The sequence below is a fragment of the Anguilla rostrata genome, chromosome 1 (assembly GCF_018555375.3).
Source record: "Anguilla rostrata isolate EN2019 chromosome 1, ASM1855537v3, whole genome shotgun sequence".
Lineage (NCBI taxonomy): Eukaryota > Metazoa > Chordata > Actinopteri > Anguilliformes > Anguillidae > Anguilla > Anguilla rostrata.
In genome coordinates, this window is record NC_057933.1 from 49931010 (window position 1) to 49954875 (window position 23866).

General features: G+C 44.4%; 1 protein-coding gene across 2 annotated transcripts in view; it reads right to left on the reverse strand.

Moving 5' to 3' along the window:
* Positions 1-422: 422 nt before the first annotated feature.
* LOC135257687 (serine/threonine-protein kinase 3) overlaps positions 423-23866 on the reverse strand; it is an 80493-nt gene continuing 57049 nt past the window's right edge. Inside the window, exon 11 of one of the 2 annotated variants that reach the window (XM_064340706.1) lies at positions 423-1746. In XM_064340706.1, the coding sequence (XP_064196776.1) occupies positions 1588-1746 (159 nt within the window). In that variant the 3' untranslated portion in view covers positions 423-1587. Of the gene's footprint in view, positions 1747-17529; positions 17736-23866 lie in introns of those variants that run through there. The other variant, XM_064340715.1, reaches the window with a different exon arrangement.

The window sequence follows — 23866 nt, forward strand, 5'->3', positions numbered from 1 at the left end:
CAAACTGTGTTTATAACATGGAAAAATGCTGTCTAAAGAGGCTTACAGAAATGAGCTGTTAAGTTAAAAGTGGTTCTAAAGTATTTTTTCAGCCAAAATACAGTGAAATGTGGAAAAAACTGCATTTTCTGCCAAACTGCAGATTTATTTTGCTGTAGATCTGAGTCTGCCATACCACAAACCAATTATGCTCCCTTTGTGGAAACATACTTTATATACAGCGGCCTACTGTGCTGGAATGACTTCAAATGTAATCAAGGGAATAAAAATGTGAGAAAATTATAAAGCGATGGCTGACCGAAAAGTTGGAGAGGAGACAGTTTTACGAAAACGTTGAGCTGGCCATCAACAGACCCCCAGACACGAGGAAAAAAACAAATAAAAATGATCTTTAATGCCAAACACACTACAGAAGACATGCCTTTATGCAAATGTAAATGTTTATTTATAAACCCATATAAACAACCATCTATGGAATTTCCGGAATAGCGTTTGAAACATCCTTGGTTGCTGTTTTTCATGTTCCGCTTGGTCCCCATAGCGTACTGATGAGTCAAAAATTAAATTATACCCCTCAGACCTAAAAATGTAACATTCCACACATCCTAGTAGTTTCCTACACACAAGGGTTCTATCCCTTTAAACATTGTGAGTATAAAGCCAACATCACCTGGACTTTAAACCTTTTTAAGGCACCCAGATTCTTCTATCACTGCTATAACAACAGGAGTCCCTCTCTAAGTTTCTTTGGTTTCAAACATTCTGGAGCCCTACACTTGCACACCTAATAAAAGTCAGTGAGGATTACGCAGGATAAAATTATATAAAATAATAACAATAGGAAGAAGAACAGCCGGGGCAAATGATCCCCAAAAACCCTTCATACTCTATATTCCTCTTTTAAATAATATTTAAGTATATTAGCATCATTATAACCAAGTATTTTTAAGTTACTTTTCACTTTCTCCAAATTCGGACAGACAGCAGACAATACAGAGGAGGGTGTAAGGAAAGTCCCGGGGTGGACTGTTCGAGTGGGTGTGGCCAGGGTAGGGGTGGAAAGGAAGAAGTTTTTTTAAAATTTGGCCAACACTCTATACATTGTGCTCTGGCCACGCCCCATGTTGGATGCCTGGGCCTATCAGTGTCAGATAAATTATGCCAGACGTAAGAAATGCCCCCAAAGTTCAGCTGCTTTAGTGGGAGTGGTCTGGGAGGCAGTCTTCTGAGGGAGGGGAGAAAGGAGAGGAACCTGTCGTGAAAACAAGCTCACCATTGGTGGATGTGGCCCGTTGCTACTGCTTACATAACCTGGGGCCAGGTAGTGGGGTTACGCCCTCCAGGAAGGCAGAATGTTGTGAATGTAATCTGGAATGGAAGGGGAGGGAGGGAGGGAGGGGGAGGGTCCAAGAGAATGGATCAACGGGCACCTCTGCTTTTGGTGGGCGGGGCAGGTTCAGCTGGCGAGTATGCTGACGTGCTCAGCGTCGGTGGGAGTGGTCTCATAGAGAGGCCCCTCCTCTTCCTGTGACCGGGCCCCTGGCAGCCTGCAGTCCCGGGGGTGGGAAAAGAGCCCCTCCCCCCACCTCAGAAGTTCTGCTGCCGCCGCTTCTTGGCGTCCATGGCGTCCAGGATGGGCTGCCGCTTGGCGGTGTAGCGCTGCCTCAGCTCCTCGATCTCGCGCTCCATCATGGGGTCCAGGGCGCTAAGCCGCATCTGCAGCTCCTCGAAGCTCAGGTTCTTCAGCTGCAGGGACGGAGACAGAAGCGTACGCGCTCACTGGAACGGTAAACCGGATGCCATTATAGCAACTGAGAGCGCGTCAGTAAAATCTGGTTAGGGTGGCAAAGAATGCCGTCGATGGTAACGATTTAACTTTTTACCGTTATACTCAATTGATTTCCAAGCTGGATGTGGTGCAACACAACACAACACCACAACATGGTGGACCATAAATTTTATTGGTACAACAGCAGCCAGAGATTTATGATCGCTCAATAATGAGTTACCGTGACATTGTGAAGAAGCAGCCATATGGCAGCCAATCAATTTCTAGTTTTGGTTTGCTGGCAGCTAACCAATTGATCAAACTTGTCTGAGCAGGCTAGCTACCAAACAGTCCATGGGTAAATTTCAGCATTTAGTACTAGGCTTTCATTACTTTTTTCAAACCAGCTCTTATCTAATTAACTACATTAACAAAGCTTACTAAGCCTATTTTGTCGACATTGTCTTGCACTACATAGCTGTGTTCATATACCACTAACCAGCAAGAGCTGTGATAGCTATCGAGGTAATGAGCTCCACTTTTGCAGATCAGTATTACAATTTTATCTATTATAGGCCTATCACCTAGCAACATCACCATAGCAACACATATTTTATTTGCCATCGTGCCTCCCTGCCGAATTTGCCTGTACTGTCCCAAAAGTGTCATTCTGCAGTCTACCATCGACTGCGGTCCATGTGAACACAACATTAGTGATGGGAGAGTGGAGACTTTGTGAACTCTATAATAATGGGCTGGGGCAACCCCTTGATGTCAGTCACTGACTTGCCTGAACCATCAGCCCTCCCCCTCCCTGCCAAAAACACTGTGATTGGTTCAAGCAGCTGATATGACATAGTTGCTCCTCCTAATACTGGGGCTCAAGATGCCTCTGCCCAGTACTACCAAGCCTATCCAGAAATGTAGTTCTGCCATGCCAGTAGATACTAAACAGTTAAGGAAAGAAGAACCCATACACTGCATACACACAGACGCAGCAGCAAGAAACAGACCAAAAATCCTCAACCACGTTCCCTTTACCTCCCCAAACAGACCGCTTCCAACACGGAGGACGCCAACAATCGGAGTCCATGTCTGCAGGAGACCACCAGAGACTCACAGTGGCAGCGGATGATAAAGTTCCTCGTCTACGTCAGCGCTCATAATGCTACCAAACTTTCACTCTCCAGAGATAAATGAAAACCTGTCCTCCCTCTGGCAGACTGAGGCAGCAGATGGTTAGTGCAGTCATTGGCCGCGGCTAAAACATGTCAGTCGTCTTTCAGAGCGTTTACAAAACTTGTAGACTTCAAATAAGGAAAAATAATCAGGGACGCTGACATGTATTAAACTTTCGGGTCGATAAAATCAGGACACGTTTCTCTTTTTCTTTTTGCGCAATGAAATGCTTAGCAAATCACTTCAGCCTGGAGGAGGAGAATGAGCAAAGGACCCCAGAGGCTTTCGTGAATATAAAAGCAAATTACGTGAGGAAGCAAATAGTTCATCCATCCATGCTCACAGCATCCTTCCATCTTGAGGCTAATTTATGGTGACTGCACAAAGTCTGTTTCCAAGCAAGGGTTCAGAATAATAGCGCATTAACCATCTGTTACAATTTCCTTCTGAAATGAAGTGGGAAGAATTCATCTTCATTTATGCCTTTTCTGCCTCCTCCCCTCCCACAGTATTTGATCCGTGCAATTCCCACACGAGAACGCACGGCGTGAAGAGAGAGCGTTATGGATTCAACAGATTCGGGGATAAAAATGAAGTTAATCAACTTGGAGCCAATTACTGCTTGCTCCTCACGTGTTAATGAGCACTGGTCATGCGTGCACACTGAGAACTGGGGGAATTCTTGGAGCCTTGAGGGGATTCAAAAATATACCCGTTCCAGCTCTGAATCCAGCATATCGCCTCAAATGAGCGTTTTTATATGTCTGCGTTATGCACGATTCACTATGTCCATATGCTTCTTGTATGAATAAACTACCACTTTTGTTCTCACACTATTTAATTGGCCTTGACCTGTTATTATTATTTTTTTTTTTTTTTACACGAGATACTGAAAAACACTGAAACAATTCCAGTTCTGAGGTACAACTGAAACTCCCACACAAAAACAACTGGGATGGAATGAACCAAAAGAATTAATCAACTCAACATCCATTAAATTCTATTTGTTGTGTGTCTGTGTCTAGATGGCGAAATAAATGCACAGTAATTACTGCTCCCCTTAGAACAATAAACAGAAGGTAAACCATCTGAATTTAAACATATTTTTTCATTGCTTTATAAACAAGACAATCTTCCACTCCTGACCCAGTCAAACCGTCTTCTACATTTTTCACAGCAAGCCCAAAACTGGGCAGTCTGAACAAGGTCTGTCAGTTCCTGTTTGCAAAGGCAACCTGAAATTGAACACACGCCACTGTCTATTTTCTTCTGAGAGTCCGTTTCTGTTCCAGATCTATGCCCACGGGTACAATACAGTACAAAAAGGGTGTCTGTTAAAATTACCTCACTGATGCTCCATTCAGCCTGCAGGTTTACATGCAGCCTTAGGACACAACAGCACAAGTTAAGAACATAAAACACTTCATAATTACGATTAAAGTTCACTTATTTTCTTTGCATACGGTCAATAGTCTTGCAGTATAAGATATGCAGATATATAACATATGATGTCGTCAACAGCCCGGATTTAACCAACACCTTAACGGTGAGCAACAAATAAATGCACATTTTCATTTTCATCAACACAAACACTGTGGCAAGATAAGAAATGATCTAAATCAACCTGCGGATCAACTTGTATAGAAAAAAGAATCCTTCCATTTATTTGTAAATCACGTCAGTCATGTTGATTGAATTAGGGCCCTTGGTCAATTAGAGTTCCATGCATCACCACATATTAGAAAGTAATCCTAGTCCAACATTAAAAGGTATACATACACTGACTGCAAGGGTTTTCATTTTGTTATGTTTATGGTACGTACACTCAAGAAATATGACTTGTTCTAAAACTGAATAAATATTTTGAGGAGCACAAACAAACACACAGTTGACAGAGTAAGGGCCTTGTTTATCATCTGGTTTCTATAGTCTTTCATTTTTTTTAATATCTCTGCATATTCATGCACTGGCTCGAGTGGTGCATTGGGCCAGGCTCTCTGGATTGGAACTAGGATTAAGGCTATGAACGCGCACTATAACAGTGGCTGAGGCCATAGTTCTGAACAGCCCCTTCAGTTAGGACTCCCAGCTACAGATATAACACTGGTGGCCCTTGTGTGCTAAGATCTTACTTAATCACTGAGGAGATCTTGATGGCCACTCAATTAATCTGCTTGTGCACGTACAGCAAAAGAAACTGGAAAAAAATCCAAGATCTTCTGGAGCGCGGCGTGAATTTCTCTCGGCCTAAGAGAGAACCCACACACTTTTCGTGCTCAGAAGCAGTCCTGAAAATAACCACAGGTTCTTTTCATTTTGGCATTTGTTCCTGAAGTAAAATAGCATCGCTTTTAAGATGCAGTTAGAGTGTCATGAGACACCACCCACCACCAGAAGACCCTCTGTCAGCATTCGTATCTGGCGCTCTAAGTGGAGTATAAAAAAACAGAAGCGTCTCGAATCACCGCGTATGTTTCTATTTTGAGCCCGGAGTACGGGGGAAATTGTATACAGTCGCACGCTGAGTTTTTCACTCAAACTAATAAATGTTCCAATTTCCGCAGCAAATGGAACAGAACTATGGGAGGATATATGGGGGGATGGGGGAGGGGGGGGGGCAGAGAATACTAAATCTGGATAGCTTTGGAAAAAACACCAGTACCACACAACTGTTGCTGAGACTCACCTCACTATGTCCCATTGGCAGCACCATGGCACCATGATAAAAACAAGCCTATCCGACCCAATTCATTACTGCATGTTAGCAGCATAATGTTAAAAATGGGAATTCAGCATTAAAAATAATTATATTAGTAATAGTAGCAATAGCTTCATCCTTATTTAAAAAGGCAGAAATTCATGATAGCACAGAATAAATGTAATGTAAAATGAGGGTAACTGATTTATTTTCTATTAAATGACATATTGCTTCCTATCCTAAATCATGCTGTTGAGATATCACTTTTAAAAAAATAAAAACACAGTTATCCATTTTACAAAATAATATCACAGCAGTTCATCCTTTATGCAGAATTATCATAACTGAAGTGAGTCAGATACTGACATTTGGGTCTAATTTTCAACTCACAGAATTAATAACCAATGCTTTTAAACAACTAGCCAGGTAGAATCCAATAAAGGAGCCAATACATATTCTTATATTAGATTAGTTATGCTTTCTTTAGAAAGCCTCTAGCTCTCTCTCTCTGCTCACGCCAAGGGGAGTGTCAGGAGGAACGCCTGGACAGGGGCACAGTCTGGCATGCTGATCTCAAGTGAAAGAACGGGACTGTAGAGCTCGAGGCTGAAATGGAGCTAATTATACTGCAGTGATAACCGACGGCAGCCGTCTGCAATCAGATTCCACCAAAACGAATGAAAATATGGATTTCTAGTAAGATGTCACATCTTGCGTTCGTCTCCGGAGTGGAGCATTAAAAAGTGAAAAATGATTCAGTCAGCCATCCCACGCAACACGAAATGATTCTTAACTATAGTCAGATAACCTAAATTAATCTGCTAACATTCCCTAGCAACACTGAATGCAGGCATTACATAAAACTAGCCTCTAAACAGCCAAAATTTCAGAAAAGTTCAAACATTCAAAATGAAGTCAATCTAACATTAATTTTAAAGTGTAATTTATACTGGCCCAATCTCTACCTACAAACCCAAAAGGAAAGCTGTCTCAGAGTAGATAAAATACATATATTTTGAAACTTTTGAGAAAACTCCAGCGCTCCATGGAAGAGCCAGAGCTTTTTAAGTTTTGCATTCAGTCTTCAGGCTCTCTAACTCAATGAACTACAGAGGAAGGCTCTGAAAGATGGCTCAGGTCCTCAGTCCCAGTGACACTGCTGCTGGCTGGCCATTCCCACAGGTGGTGCAGACTGACTGATCACCTGGGAGCCTTCATTCCTCACAGGTGACGAAACGGGCGCCAGCGGGCGCCCAAAGTTTCCTGAGAGGCCGAGGAGCGGGAGGTAAACCATCCTCATGCTTTCTCTACTTCGGGCGCGGAGCGGGTGGGTCTGAGACAGCCTGGCTCTGTGTACGGTTGATTACATCTCTAGAAAGTCCATTTCCCCGGCCGCCGCATCAGGAAATCTTATAGCCTGAGTAGTCGGCAGTGATTTGTCACCTGAGGAGCAGGGCCGAGTGCAATCCTATTTTACCGAAAATGGGAATCAGGCAGACCACGGCAATGGTGGCATTCCTAAGGCCAGCCCTCATTATAAAGCACTGCTACCATACATTTTTTTTGGGGGGGAGGGGGGGGGGGGGGATGGATTGCAAGTATGTGACCTCAGATGCTGGTACCAGTGATTATTTTCATCAAAAGATACTATGAGAGATGATGAGTCGCCACATTTAATAAACCACTGCAGTGCTAATTTAAATACAGCCCTTAAAGTTCTGATTGAGCAAGCCCATCTCCTAGAGCAGTAAGGCATCCCCCATAATGCATCTGGACAAAGTGATCAAGAAAATCTGTCCCTAATGCCAATCAATCACCCAAAACTGTCAACACACTAAGCCCATATAATGGGCAGTGGGTAACGTTTTGTTACCGCACAATCTGATGACCAATCAGGTCTCTTTGCATCGGCGTAATGACACTCCAATCACAGGCAGCCAGCTCTGGGGACCAGTGCTTATCACAGGAAGCTTTGGGCTGATGCATTTGGGAGCAGTGATAGCTTCACTTACATTATCTCCATGGTAAAGAGCAGTGTCAATCATCTGAGCCACTGTTTCTAAACAGCTGAATTAACCTGGATTGAATTTCATTTTGTTCAAATGCCTTTCTCCCCCTCCCGATGGATGCTCAGAATGATAGTAAACATACCACAAAGCATTACTGATATGTAGAATCGTTGCATTTTCAGGTTAGCCTGTAAAATTAGCCACTCATTCTAAAGTTACCTGTTTGAAATAGACCCAATACTGTTTTTTGAAAACGGGAAGCAAATTATGTTTAAAAGACGTGGGGGAGTCCACATTATTCATTAAAGTCTTTAGGTTGAGAACACAAGGATCCTCTCTACAAACCTACATTAAATGAATCACAGTTGCTGGCCTGCAATTATTTCTTGATACACGGATACTAAATCCTTTCAAGTTTTATGAGCACGGAAATAAAAACGGGCCACTCCAGAGATCCTTCATGTTCGCTTCATGCCCAACACGCTGCTCCGTGAGACCGCAGCCAGGGTAATAAAAGGCTCGTCTTCACGATGAAAGAAAACTTCATCCGAACAGATTCATCTATCATCCTTGATCTCCGGATAGCGGGAAAGCAACCTCTTTTCCTTCTGCCGCGCCGATGCTCAGGAGCCTAATGACACGCTCAGCTGCGGTACCCACTGCCGTGGGAGGAGCCGATGAGACAAAGCGTAAACGCTCTGCACCGAGAGAGGCCGCGTGTTGGTAAAGACGAACGCACGCAGCGCTCCGAAAGCGCGGCAGTCTGAGCCGCCTCAGCTCTCGCTGGAAAAACTGGGGACCTGGGATGGCCCAAACCGCTACACATTATAAGTGCCATTCCATTAGAAGTGCGGTGTAACTGCCTGATTCACACACCAGGCAATTAATCTGCAGGTGTGACAGCTGGTGAGAAAAGGAAACAGCTACCACAAGTCCGCAACATAGACTAAGGCTCTGAGGTTCCAATCAGCTCTGCCTTTCGGTGCAGAGAAACGGGTGACAATGAAGAGGAAGCTAACCCTGAAATACGGGGGTGTCTCTTAAGGATGTTTGGCATTAGCCAGCCAGGCTAGTAACCAAAAATGTCCACTAGCCCAGCTGAAATGTTACCAGCCCTGTTTTTAACTCCGTAACACGTTTTCCATCAATCCCTTCACATTCACGCCATGCATGGTACATTCTTCTTCTAAGAGTTGAAATATTCCCATCAATAACACTACACATAGGACAACAAAATATATGCGTACACTAACAATATAGGCTACACTGAGGAGTTTAAATTCAGCAACAGGGTGTACAAGATGCAGAATATTCCAAAAAGTTGGATGAATAATTCATACATCAGGTTTTCATTGTTGCATGAAACAAGGCAATTTACAATTGAAACAATATAAAAATGTGATTTTAGAAGTCTGATGCTGCCACACTAGAACATGATTAACAGGCAAATTTGCTGCAGTTTTGGTAATTAGAATGCGCTCTCAGCTACCTGTTGCAATTGTTGCATCTGCCAATTAGCAGAGGCAACAAAATACATTTTGATAGGCCATTTACAACCATTTACAGCAGTGAAATAGCCAAACAGAAAGTGTATGTATTGGGCTAAATACCAAATACAAAAATTGGAATAGGAATTTGAGAGTGCATTCTAAGTACCAAATTACAGGACTGGGAAAAAAACAATTCATGATGATGCTATTTCACTATTTGATAAAAGTTCACCACAGGATTCATAACTGAGAGGACTTTGTACCTAAAGTTTACCTGTTTATGGCTACAGATAGGATTAGACAGGTGTCACTCAAATACCTTAACTCAACCCCCGCCTAGTTTATTCAAGGTAGACTGATCATCATGGATTATAATCTTCACTTGCATCAATTTTACACAATAGATTCCCTTAAATTGCCACTGAATAAATCTCACTTGCCTGACAGATTAGTGAGCTTCAAATTGAACTTGCTCAAAATATAAACTAATTTCCTCTGGCGAGCAGCTGAGCGTAATTTCTAGCCCTGTTTACAAATATGACTTGACGGCAGGATGGAACCAGTGAAGTACTTTTAAGTAGCTGACCAGACTCTCATGAATACAGAGTACAAAATAAAACAGCAGGATTGCTTGAGACGGTGTTCCTGGTCTGCACAGTTCAGTCAGAAATGTAAGTAAGAGGCAAACTGCTTCCCATCCAGATAAGCAGCAACTGCTGCTCCCGACATGCTCGCCTGATAATGGTTGGCGTGGAAATTCTGAGGCACACACAAACTGTTGCCACGTATTGAAAAGATGCTCTCTCTTTTTCAAACGGTCTCTCACCCTGGAGCAAGTAGTTGACTTTCAAATGTTAAATGCCAGCAGCTCAGGTCTGGAAGGTTCTACTTTATGTTCAGAAAGGCACTGCTGAGCAGTGCAGCACAGGAAAATTACAGTGAAGACTCTGCTCAAATGGGCTTGTCAAAGGAAAACACTGCTACAGACAGCCCATTTTCCTGAAAAGAGAAATCCTGATGAAGATGAACACACGATGAGAACATTTCAATTTCCCAATCAAAAGGAAAACATTGTGATTGTTTTTTGACTCACATAATGAGATCCTCGTTTTTTCATTAGTCAAACATTTAATTTTTACATTTACATACACCTACAGTTAATGGCCTACAAGTGTGACTGGTCATTCAAAATCATGTAGACCAAAAAAAAAAAAAAAAAATTTTTTTTAAAGATTTAATCCTTAGACTAAATAGCGAACATCAAAAGAGCAGAAAACTTTTAACTCTGATAGCTTTATGGTTTTGCCTAGCACAGTCAGGGACATCATGATAACTGTCACATTTGTACTTGCATGCATAATTCATTGATAGTGCTTGATTTGTGCATAATTGAGGGTTATCTAAATGAATCATGCCCACAGCTCTGCACTGCTGAATACATTCCACCCAGCGCAGGTAAAATGACAAGCCTCCTGTAGATGGGCTGAATGGCCTCTTGGCCTCCGGCTTGAAATATCCCTATGATCTCTTCCATAGAAAATTCTGGTGAATCCAGCAACAGGATTTTAAAGGACAATAACAATGAGAACAGGCATGTGGTAGATACGTAAAAAGTAAAGTGAAATAACCAAGCTATGATGCCTTTAATGGGTAGAAGTAACACACTACTGTATTTGAAATTATTATATTTCATTTATTGAGAGCTAACATTAAACTAATAAATATAACAGCCAACTGTAACCGCCTATGTTTCAGCATGTACAATTTACTTTACCCAGCCTGTTACCTATTTTTAACACAAAAGATCTCTTCCTCCTCCTGTATCACCTGGAGTGAGCAGCTAATCAGCTCTGAGGTTCGCTCTAGCAGAACCATTTCTCTACTTTGTACCCAGATCATGCCAACCACAACACAGACCCCAGGCAATAATTACCCACAATCCCTGAAGAGGTCAATGATGTGGCATTCTGCTCTAATTTGAATCATTTAGCCAGTCTCCTGTGGATAATTGCTTTCTTGGTCCAAGGTATGCCTTTCTTCTGTAGGGATTCTGCACAGTAGCTATGGAGGCAAGCTCCATCCAGCTCTTTATAATGAAGTTCTTTCTAAATATGTAAGTAACAGTATACCTGACGTAGGTCTGTGGGAGATGCTGTTTACGGCATACAGACCCAAAACATAGAACATGCTAGGCTCTAGCTTGGCCACGTGTGTCACTTTAGAAAATTAGTTTGAAAGGTAGACAACACAACCGCACCATTGTGGTAGACAGGAAAAGTGTCCTCTCCCACAAGTTCATACATATTTGTCCTGAAAAAACCCTGTACGGAATGGGAATTTATGGCAGCTTTAGGAGAGGGCTCTTTGACCAATAGACCAAATGAGACCATTACACAGTTTTTGTGGCCACTGCAGAGAGAATAAACTATGTATGAAGGGATGCTGTGAGCTATAAAAACCATAAACCTATGATATCACACGCTTTAATACCTACCAGTGGCACACAATGATGGTCTCCATCATTCTCTCTTTCAATATAAAGAGTACTACACAGTACGTGGCCTCAACAGACAAAAAGTGCTCCTACTGAGTAGAATGCACCGGAATAAAAGCTCTCAAGTTTAAGTCATAACATTCTGCCGAATCAGAGTGCACAAAACTGAAATTCACACACATTTGTTTCGACTCCTTGTAACTCAAATTAGCAGGCAGGCTTTAGCAAAACTTGACAGAACTGTTAATACATAACGTGAACCCGTCGGATAACAGAAATCATTCCTTTATATAAACTGTCTGCGACTGCTGACATCGTGGCCTTTCAAGATTTTCTATTTAGAGGAATAAATAGAAAGTTTACAGCTGCTTTATGGCAAAAGCAGCTCATGCAGGGAGCAGGTAAGGATCCATGGGGGGGTGGGGGGACGGTGCATTGAGAGCTCATTCGGTGTTTATTACCAAACATATTCCAGATGCTGATTAAAAAATCCCAGTGATTCAGTGATCCAGTGAAAACCCACACGAAAGAGCTGGGGACAGGCACATCTGAATCCGCCTGAATCTCCAACAGCCCCCAGGGAACCAGAGGATCTGAAGGATTAGTCACACAAAAGATGTCTCCTCTAGTTCAGCATCGTTAGCAGCATTTCAAGAGAGTGCGTGTGCGAGCACATGAGCACGTGTGTGTGTGTGTGTGTGTGTATTTGTGAAGGGATTCTGCTCATATCAGTGCAGAATACTGTATTACAGGACTTCAAATATAGCACCAGTGCCCAGAAATGTCAGTCAAGGTACACAATCAGCTACAGAAGACTCCACGCAAGCTGCCACACCACGCAAGCATCGCATTGCATGTCCTTTCCCTGTGCTGAAAGGGAATCAGCAAGTGTGATAAAGAAACGGTGCTCAGTCGCAAAACACGATTGAATCAGCATTATGTAAAACTTAGGTTCTCCATAATACAGTGTAGTCACGTTTTTTTATTGTTGGAAAACCAATGTCGTGGGGAACAAGTCTTAGCTATAAAGGTTAACCCAGTGTGATATGCTTACAGACACAGTGCAGGTAGGATTCATTGTTGTACTATTTTGTCATGATTGTCTTTACTTGATGAGTTGGGAGACTTGTCAATGTGGTCTCCTACGCATATGTGCAAAGCGATTCAATCCCACTCAGACTTTTGCAGGCTAAACAATTAAATGCATTCATTTCAACTTTCCATTCCTCGTCGACTATTGCCACAGCACACCTAGCAGTTCAAGGTCCTTACATAAACATAGAACTCAGGATATCTGCACCCTGCACTCACTCGCCTATACATCAGTGTCGTAGCAGGATACACAATCTTTGAATCACAGTGGAAGCAATGCTATGGCTTGGGCATGTATGGCTGCCACTGGGACTGGCTCACTTGTCTTTACTGATGATGTGACTGCTGCAGCAGCAGGATGAATTCTGAAGTGCACAGAAACATCCTGCCTGCTCAGATCCAACCAAATGCCTCAAAACCCATTGGACGGCACTTCCCCTTGCAGCAGGATAATGGCCCAACTAAGGAGTTGTTCAGGGTCAAAAACTGGAATGCTTTTTACTGCAAGTCAATCACCCATCTTGAATTCAATTTAATAATTGAACTGCACGTGAGTTTCATTTGCAAAAGCTAAAACTGAAGGCTAAAAGCCCCTGAAACAAGCAGGAATGAAAATGGCTGCAGTACTGGCCTGGCAGAGCATCACCAGGGAATATACCCAGTGTCCGGTGATGTCTATGGGTCACAGACTTCAAGCAGTCATTGCACCCAGGTACTAAATATTATGACTTTATTTCAGATTATTTTTACTTGTCCAGTTCCTTTTTCTCCCCTAAAATTGGGGAAGGGGGGAGTATGAAGAAAAAGGGGTGCATTTCCTATAAGGATCACCAGATATTGACTTAAATACCCTCAAATTACAGCGGACAGTCTGTGCTTTAAGGTAAAAACATTTTGTGTTGTAATTTTATACCGAATATCCATCTGCTTTGTAAAGCACTTTGTGCTCTATGCTTGAAAGGAGCTATATGAATAAAATCTATTATATCATTATTATTTAACCTCATATTCATTTTTTATTTTAAGTCCAATGTGCTGGAGTATAGAGCCAAAACAACAGAAATTGTGTCTCTGTCTCAGTACTTTTTCATTTGAGTGTATCTGCATTGCAGAGGACCTTATTTACACACAAAATGTCCCCGGAGTATCCCCCAGTGGACCAGTTTCTATCTCTGAAAAACTGGCTAGTAAAAAACAGTAGAGCATTCCTTAGCTACCGCAACAGACATGGCAGCACATCAATAAATCATAATAAAATGTATTGGCTTATAAAAAGAAACTGTCGTCTTCATATTTAAAAAAACAACAACACAATCATCGATATCATAAATTATTTTACAACGGTGGAGAAACATCACGCTACTCAATAAAAACTGATTTAGTTCTTGGCATTTAGGTACTGCATTTTTTTTCGACACAGCGGAGTAAAATCAATCTGGCGCAGACTGTTCGGATCCATACGTCTCCGAACACCGCGAACGGCGACTGTCCTCCGTCCTGGATCCCCCGGTTTGCGATGGCGAATCCCCTCTGACTAATCTAAACACTGTATACCCCGAGAGTGGAGCAGCCCTGCTGAGACTACGGTAGCAACACCGCCGCACGCGGCACTTACGTCAGTCACAGCGAGACAGCCGCCGTGCCCAAATCTTGGGAACGATCCCACCGCGAGCCTGTTTACCATAATGTTTTCCCTCACACGGCCGAGATGGAGCGCGAGCCGAGAGCTCGGCTCCAGGAGACAGATGGCGCGACTGCTTCTGAAAATGTCAAGCCGATAAGAGTGACGCGGGCAGCTCTGTGAAAAAGCAGACTATTACTATACACTTGATATCGCTTCACAGATGTATTTGTATTTTTCAGGGTATGGTCAGAGTTTCTATATACCCAGCAGATATATATATACTTAGTTCTATATTTTTAAGCACCGATGGTGAATTATGTGGTTGGGCAAGCCAAACTGGTGATTTTGAACAAAAAAAAAACACTATAGGAAACACGGGAACAACCAATGTAAATAGGGAGTTGCATTTCCGGATTAGCTCAAGGGCTACACTGGAATTAATGTAGGCTATTATTTGTAAATGTTGAAGAATTTTATGCCAAGGGGGAGCTTACAGGATTGCTTGTGTTCAATGCAAGAAAAGAATACTGGTCATGAATTTTTGAGTTCAGCTCAGTTTTTCTTTTTTCATGTTCATTTCATGTTCATTGTCTCCGGTTTATCTTTTGCTTGTTTTTTGTTTGCCTTTTAGTTGTTTTTTCGGATAAAGTTGCAGATGTAGGTTGTAGGAATTTTGTTTTTAACTTACAATGAATAAAATGGGATTTTAAAAGTGAAAAAAGTATATTCTTATATTCCTTTTACCCTCTTTAAGTAGAACATGAAACAATACAATTTAATGCACATTTTGAATATTCATGAAAGGGTATAACCACAGACAACACTGTGGAAATGAGTATTCTGTCTTTTTATGAATATTCATAAACTTCAATACAGCACTGCAGATGAATGCCACAAAGAAGATCGCCCGATAGTCAGGAAGTATTGAAGAAGGGTGGAAAGCAGGAGCTTTAGACAGAAAATCTATGGCCTGCTGTCTTTTCCCATTGCTCACAATTTGCCCAGATGGACAATTCTTCCAGTACCATATCTGTAGCTAACTTTAAAAATGTACAAATCAATTCTTCGAAGCCCATGCTTCTCTGCTCCCTTTCAGAAAACTCCAAGTGACTCGCTCTCATTCCAAGTGGTGTGCACCTAAATGCAGCAGGCATTTGATCTGTGTCGATTTTGAGATGGGTCTTTCACAGACTATTTCGCTGTTACCGTGTAGCAACAGAACTTGTTCTATCAGCCACTGCGAGGGCTTTCTGCACTCAGGTGACCCTGTGATATGAGATTCTCAGAGATTCAGAGATTCAAGACCTCTTAACTTAACAGATGCAATCCTTCCCCTCAACATGCAGGCAATTATCACTGAAATTCCTGTTGTAAGCAGGGACCTTGATGTCTGACAGAACTGTGGCAGAAAATTAAAACGTCCATTTCAGCAAACAAAAAACAAACATCTCAAAATCCCCACATCCCCCAGATTTTCAGCAGGCAACGCACAAACAGGTCAGCCCTCTGGCAATTAATGCACTGCTTATCTTCAGATTGCAATTAGAAGGAAGGCAGAACTAACAAATATGCAGTGTTTTCTGGGATATTGGAGGTCAGCCGTAGCCCTGGGATTAATTTCACTTCACGAAAACTCAACAACAGCAAACTCTTCCTTCAGCGAGGGAGGAGACGTCCATTTTCCCCCAGTGTTCCGCTAAAATCTGCAGAATCAATGGCGTGAGGCCCCGATGCCGGCTCCCGCTCCGGCGGACGGCGGTGATCGAGTGCCGCCGCCGCGTCGACGCAATCCGTCAGCGTTATCTCGGGGCTCGGACACCGCGCCGTCCGTGGCGGGTGAGTAATGGATCCCCGGGGAACGGTGGCCGCCGCTGTCCCCGCGATTCGGCGAGACGGCACGCCTCTCTCTCTCTCTCGCTCTCTCTCTCTCCGCCGCTCCCCGGCCGGCTATCGACGCGGCGGCTCGGGCGCGAGAGGGATTGATGGAGCGCGGCGCTCTAACAGGGCACGGGGGAACTGAGAAAGGCTCCGCCATCGATCTGCGGGCTCCCGCTCGCCGCGCGGCTGATTCGCCACGGGGCTGATCCGTCACCTCAAAACGGACCAAATCTCTGACAAGGAAACTAGGGGATAAACGCCGCGTTGCGCGGGCGGGATGCTAATTTCTACAGCCACAGGACTAAGACAATGCATGTGCTTTTCCTATTCTTCTTCAACAGCTACATTTTTAGGGCCTTTTAGAAAGACAATATGTCTTGCCCACGGCCACACGAAACACTGTACTCTGTCGCATAGAAACATACTCAGTTTGCAGTGTATTTCCACTTTCATTACTTTACATGCAGCGTGAAGAATTATTAGCCAAAACAAACTGAGTGAATATCTACTCCTGCTACCACAATAGCCTCTTTTACACAAGGTTATCACAATGTGCCATGTAGATGGGTCAATAATAGTAAAAATATCCATGTAAGTCAATCTGGAAAAGAGTTACATCTTAGCAAATTAATAAATGATATTTGTTTAAAAAAAATAGGATTACATATCACATCTGACTGACGATCGCAACTCAACTCAACTTCTCTGCTGGCCTCTCTTGTGAAGCCATTTAAATCTACTTCAGCTGCAGCTGTTGGCTCTCACCTGAAAGCTGCAGTCAGGTGTAACTGTAAGGGGACAGACTGTTAGAGGCACCTGAGGGAGGAGCTTGGCAGAGGGAGAAAAGCGCTGAAACACCACGGCGATCCCACACAAAACGTAATAAAACAATCCTAATAAACCAGGGTTGAGCAGGAGGCCCCCCAAACGGACACAAAATGGAAAATCCAGGACCCCGTGTGACTCAGGCAGCTGAGAATGATTGCAAGTACCAGTGAGACCAAATGAGGTTTGGAGGTGTTCAATCAACTGGACGACAGGATACTGTCCTTCAGAACTCTACTCGCCATAATGTTGGAAAAGAAAAAATACTTTGTAGCAATAAGGCTGGTGTGAACTTCACATTAAATTTCATGAAAATGAACACTCTGCTCCCCTCAATGTATGCCCCCCAGTGCCCCTGCATTATAACAGCTGAGATTTAATATCGAAAAGCAAACCAAGTTTGCACAGGTGCAAAGCGAAGAGAATGGCCAGTAAGAGTGTCCCCAAACACACGCGCACGCACACACGCGCGTACAGTTAACATTTGGTCTCTTTATTACAAGAACAGTCTAAGGTTCGGCTGGAATTCCAGAGCTAATTAGGAGTGAGTGACTGGAGACTTCTGACCAGCACACTGAAAAGATCTCAGAAAGCAGAGTTCACTTCACTTCCACACTGAATAAACACACCTACACACTCAAAGGGATCCAGTACCGCAGGGAATACCCTCACCGCATGCTGAAAATAAAGAATTAGCATGTAAAAGGATAATCCAAAACAATACTGCAAAGTAGGGAATACTTGAAGAGATTCAAAAGTACATTTTGTAGGACGTTAGCGACACATTTAAAATTCATGAGGCTTCAGCACCGCTGAATAAAAAATAAAAAAAGAAACTTATTAAAATACAGGGGTGTAATGCAGCTGAATTTTATTCATGCTGAGAAACGGGAAGGAAGGAGGATGGCTTTAATTACAGTGTGACTCTCTTTCTCCGGGACATATGTGAAGGGGCGACGGATTGAGAACCTCGGAGGTGCGGAGTTCTCTGCGTGAGCGTGCGTGTGTGTGTAATTACTGTACAATGAACTCCAAATGGGTTATAGCGAATCAAACCGTGCGCGGGGTTTAATCACCTTAAAGCGTTAAGCTTCGCTACAGACTTGGAAAGAAGTGGGGAAAAAAAGGTATCCGTTCACTCCCACCTGAGCTATTATTGGGAGACCTGCCCCACCTTCCACATCAAGCCGGAAACCAATGAAGACTGCAGGCAGGTGGCCCCTGTGCCAGCTGAGTTTATCTGTTCATTTGTCTAGTCAGCACAGGGCTGTTCAGGGTCACACTGTAAAATGATCCTGTGTATGCAAAGAACCCTCTTTAAAAGCACTAAAGGCCTATAAAAGGTCAGCTCTGCAGCTAGATGCGCAGGTATAATTTAGCGCCAGAGTGAGGCTTTCTGGGGAAGAGAGAATGCATTTTACTCCACACTCTAAACATGCACAAGATGAGCATTGTATTGTCTCGTGGAACAAATCCAGGTGAATTTTAATTGTAAGGTTTCTGTACTACTGACTTAAAGGCTCCTTTTTACGCACAACTCCAATCGGCTGGCCATACACAGTGGATTTAGAGACACAAATCCAATCAGTTGGCCATACACAGTGGATTTAGAGACACAAATCCAATCAGTTGGCCATACACAGTGGATTTAGAGACACAAATCCAATCAGTTGGCCATACACAGTGGATTTAGAGACACAAATCCAATCAGTTGGCCATACACAGTGGATTTAGAGACACAAATCCAATCAGTTGGCCATACACAGTGGATTTAGAGACACAAATACAATCAGTTGGCCATACACAGTGGATTTAGAGACACAAATCCAATCAGCTGGCTATACTCAGTGGATTTAGACACAAATCCAATCAGTTGGCCATACACAGTGGATTTAGACACAAATCCAATCAGCTGGCCCATACTCAGTGGATTTAGACAAAGGTTCAAACAGCAGGTCATACACAGTGGATTTAGAGACACAAATCCAATCAACTGGCCATACACTGGGGATTTAGTGGTGCTGTGCAGAGGAGAAGGGATAGCAAGTTTGTAAAATGTGTTGAATTCTAAATCATCTTTTAATTTCAATTTTAATTTCAAGACTCAAAATAACACTGGGGAAACAGCTTTAGAAGGAGAAAATGTGCAGGGTGCAATGTTTTATAATATGATTTGGATCATTTAGAAAATGTTTCTGTGAAAATATAGAGCTTTCCACAGAGCTCCAGAGCCGTGGGTGTGTGGAACAAACTGAGAGCTCGGAGACCAGCTGAGTCACTGAGATCCCCCAGCAAATACAAGAAGAAGCTAATGAACACGGGCACAGCAAACCCAGCTTGGCCAGGTTTGGGATCAATACAGCATCCAGATCCATTTAAAACTATTTTCAGCCAATCTATCTATCTAACAGAAGTTCTGCCACTTTAAGAACCTAAGCCCGCCCAGACCCGGCTGGCCTTCGGGCCAGGCTCTGGGTACCGGCATTAGATCAACGCTTTCTCTGTTACGGGCAGGACTGTGGGACTGGGGTGAGTGATGTCACGCGTGCATGAATTCAGCGGTCAGTTCTGTCAAGGGGAGATGCGATTAATCTCGAGCCTGCTGCCATCACTGCTCAGCTGCATGTAGATACATTTAAACCAAACCCACACCCATTGTCACCTGGGAAATTATCCTGGAGGGTGTAAGCGGGGGCAAAGTACACAGACTCACATGCACATACGCACGCCTGCACACACATGCACACCTGCACACACATGCACACCTGCACACACATGGACGTACGCACGCCTGCACACACACACACACACACACGCACGCACACACACACACACACACACACACACACACGCACGCACGCCTGCACACACACACACACGCACGCACGCACACACATACACACACACATGCACTACGCACGCACGCACGCACGCCTGCACACACACACACACCACACACATGCACGTACGCACGCACGCACGCCTGCACACACACACCCACCACACATGCACGTACGCACGCACGCCTGCACACACACACACACGCACGCACGCACGCCTGCACAACACACCACACACCACCACACACACGCACACACACGACACACACACACACACGCAGCAACCACACACACACACACCACACACACGCACGCACGCCACGACACACACACACACACACACACACACCACGCACACATGCACGCACGCACGCCTCACACACACACACACAGCACACACATGCAATGACAGCAACCACAGCCTCACACACACACACACACACGACGCACGCACAGCACCACGCCTACACACACACACACACACACACACACACACACACACACACACACACGCACGTACGCCTGCACACACACACACACACACACACACACGCACGTACGCCTGCACACACACACACACACACACACACATGCACGCACGCACGCACAAACGCCTTTCAAATGAGGTGAGAAAGGGAGAGAGCCGAACAAATGAAAATGACAGGGCAAATCCCCAGGCCCTTCAGAAGTCCTGGTGACGCGCGAGACGCACAGCACAGATTCCGCCGCTGCACCCCGTGGGAAGGGAAGTCATTACCGTGTGCGCTGTTCCCTAGGTAACCGAGTTCCAATTCTGCTTCTCCGGGCTTTTCCGCAGCCGGCTGTGCGTGCGGCGCGAAGCGAGGCCAGGCGCGCGCTCGTCGCCCCTCGTGTCACAGACCGCACGCCATTACGTGCCTCGGTGAGCGGGACTCAAACATGCACGCCGCTGAAGCCCACTGGGACTGCGCGGCGCGTAGCGTAGCACGTCACAGGACCCAGAGCCCGCGCTCGCGCTGGTGCATGCTGCACGCCACGGCTGCAGTTTCAGCACGACCGCTCTGCCGATTCAACCCGAACGGACGTTGCGGGTGAAACACTAACCACAGCACGAAAAGGATTTATCCTTGGGTTAAATGTAAAAAGGGTAGAACTGGAACTTACCGACTCGAGATTATGGCAGGAAATGTAAAAAATTCACATTTATTTTGGAAAATATTTTCCTTTTCTCGCCCCCCCTCTATACACACACACACACACACACACAAAACTAGCACCACACATATTCTACTATCCGTACCAGTTCAACATCAAATTTTCACTTCTACCATTGGGTAGTGTAACTGTATAAAGGTCTAAAAGTGTATCTGAGGTCTAAATTGCTGAAAAGTTCCTCTTTTTAGATCATCTGAGCATTCAAAACATTACCAGTTTGATTACCTGAACTCTTCATTCATTAACTGATATCTTCTTTCAGAACATTAATGGGTATTAAAGATGAAAAAAAGACTCGCAAAACCTCCAAGACCTTGAGCATCAACCAACACCACAGAGCCCAAATCAAAGGCCAGCTTTCACACAGAAGCATAACTCAAATGAAAGTAACTTACATCATTTTACAGTATTCACACCTCCTCTCAAAGCAGAATTAAGGTCAGTCTGAATCTTAAGACCATCTTAAAATGTGCAACATGACCATGCATGATTTCACCACGCAAACGCAGGCACACACACGCACACACATACACCCCTCCTGCTCCCCTATTTCCTTCTCCCTCTGCAATGTTTGTGCAGACATGCTTCAGATCACCCATCGTCAGAGCCATCTTTGATGGATTTCTTCCCAGTTAGCAGCAGAGTCCATGTCTCTCACACAAAAAAACCAAAGGCCATAAATGATCAAAAGCAATGTTCCCAGCCAAAAAGGCTGTTACTCTGTGAAACAATCCTTTGCCAGGTGTGCGCGTCTATTAGTTTTGTCTCGCTTTTGCTCTCCCTGGTTTCCATAAAACTGTAACAATCGATACTTAACACCGGACAGAAGATGAAACCGGGGGAAAAATCAATGCGGCTGAAAATATTTTTAATTTGTGGCTGGGCGGCTCAAACACTGGACTGAATAACATAAAAGCTTTTTTAACTGTGAACTGCAACCAGATGGTAACCTGGCTTTTCCACTGTCTGAAGCAGAATCAGACGTGAGTGTGCAGACACTCGTACATTTACAATGGCCTGTCCCTCAGACTGGGGAAGGGCCATGCTACATGAAACCACTGTACTTCAGTCCATAGCAAAGCACATTTGGGCAGTGGCCTTCCCTCTCCAAAATACAGATAGGCAAAGACGGGCACAGCCGAAATATCTTGAATTTCATCTGGTACCTGAATTAAAAAGCCAGCAACAAAACAACACGTCATCTCTAACCATGCACATTCTTTCAGTTGCTCCACAGGCGCTGATGTTTTGGGGGTGAAGGACACAGGTTCCCTGGTATTGACCCCCTGACCGCTCGCTGAGCGCAAGACTACGATGGCAGCACAGACCAAAGCCTGTGCACACTTGTTCAAACCTCCCTGGGCAAAGCATACAAGGTTTTGTCTCGGTTACCTTTTAGTAGCTATGGCAGCTGAAGCACTTTGCATTATGGCACCAAAAACCAAACACCGATGAGCCTACTGAACAGGCGGCCTCTCGCTGTGGCTACATCGCTGATGCATTGCTAACACTGTCTGCACCTCAGTTTGAACTTACACAAAAGAGCAAGAGTTTGGCCTCCACTATTCATGCCTGTAGATGTGCTTTAGTGTGACCCCATGACCTTTGTGTAGGGACCGATGGGACAACAGCCAATGTTTTTGGTCTTAAATACGCAAATTTCAAATATGCTTAATGGGCCAATTTCATTATTCGGTTACTTTTTCTGCTAAACAAGATTTTGTTCACGTCTAATTTTGCTTCAAAGACCACCGTCAGCATATCTCTTTCTCAGCAGAAATGTAAGGCTGATAATTAGGGCATTAATGGAGCGCAGGCAGTTCCTGGAGACGAGGGACGAGCTGAATAGTGGGATAATGAAGAGATTACAGAAGAGCTGGCTGAACTTGCAGTGCAGGAACAGGCAAATGATGGGCCCACCAACAACGGACAAATCATGTCCTTCGAAAGGAGGCAATTATTCTCCCGGCCCTCTAAGACTGGAGAGCAGTCCTCTCTTCCACCTGCTCAAACACCTGGCGTCCTCAGACGCTGGAGCACGGCTGCCCAGCCCTGTTTCTGAAGATCTACCGTCCTGTAGGTTTTCAACCCTAATTCGGGACACCTGATTTTACTCATTAGCAGCTCAAGGAGCTCTCTAGCTGTTGAATGAGGTGCTTCATTAGTGTTGGAGTGAGAACCTACAGCCCTGCCCTAGACTCACTCGCCAACAAGAGGCCGGTAGCACAAGCAAATATGACAGCAAGCCCAGTATCAGTAAAAACACTAAAAGCAATGATATCAAAATTATTCATGAGGATAAGCTTTTTTCATTCTGCTCTCTCATTTTATTTTATCGTAATATGAATAAGGATTTACTAATAATGGTCAGAAATCACCACTGGCAGAACCTGTAGCCTACTTCCTTCTTCGTGACACTAATTAGCTCGATCATGTGGTTAAGCAGGCAGCAGGAAATGGGGAAAGGAACCTTTCCTGTACCGACTTCCTGAGGAATGGGATTGGACAGCCAGTCTCTGTGCAACAAACCGCCGTAGGACGAATCAGAAATCGTTTCAGTCCGGTTCAGCGGAGAGGAACGCGGCGGCGGCAGCGCCCGCGACCTCCGTTTATCCGGAGCGGCTCCGCCGACGCGCTTCACGGCGGTAATTACGAGGAGACCGGCCCGGCGCAGCAGGAGGAGCAGGACGCGCCCCGCAGGCCCCGAAGCGGTCGCGCAGAGGCGGGGTGCTCGGCCAGCGGGGAGGAGTCGCTCTGCCGCGTTCCGGGGGGAAG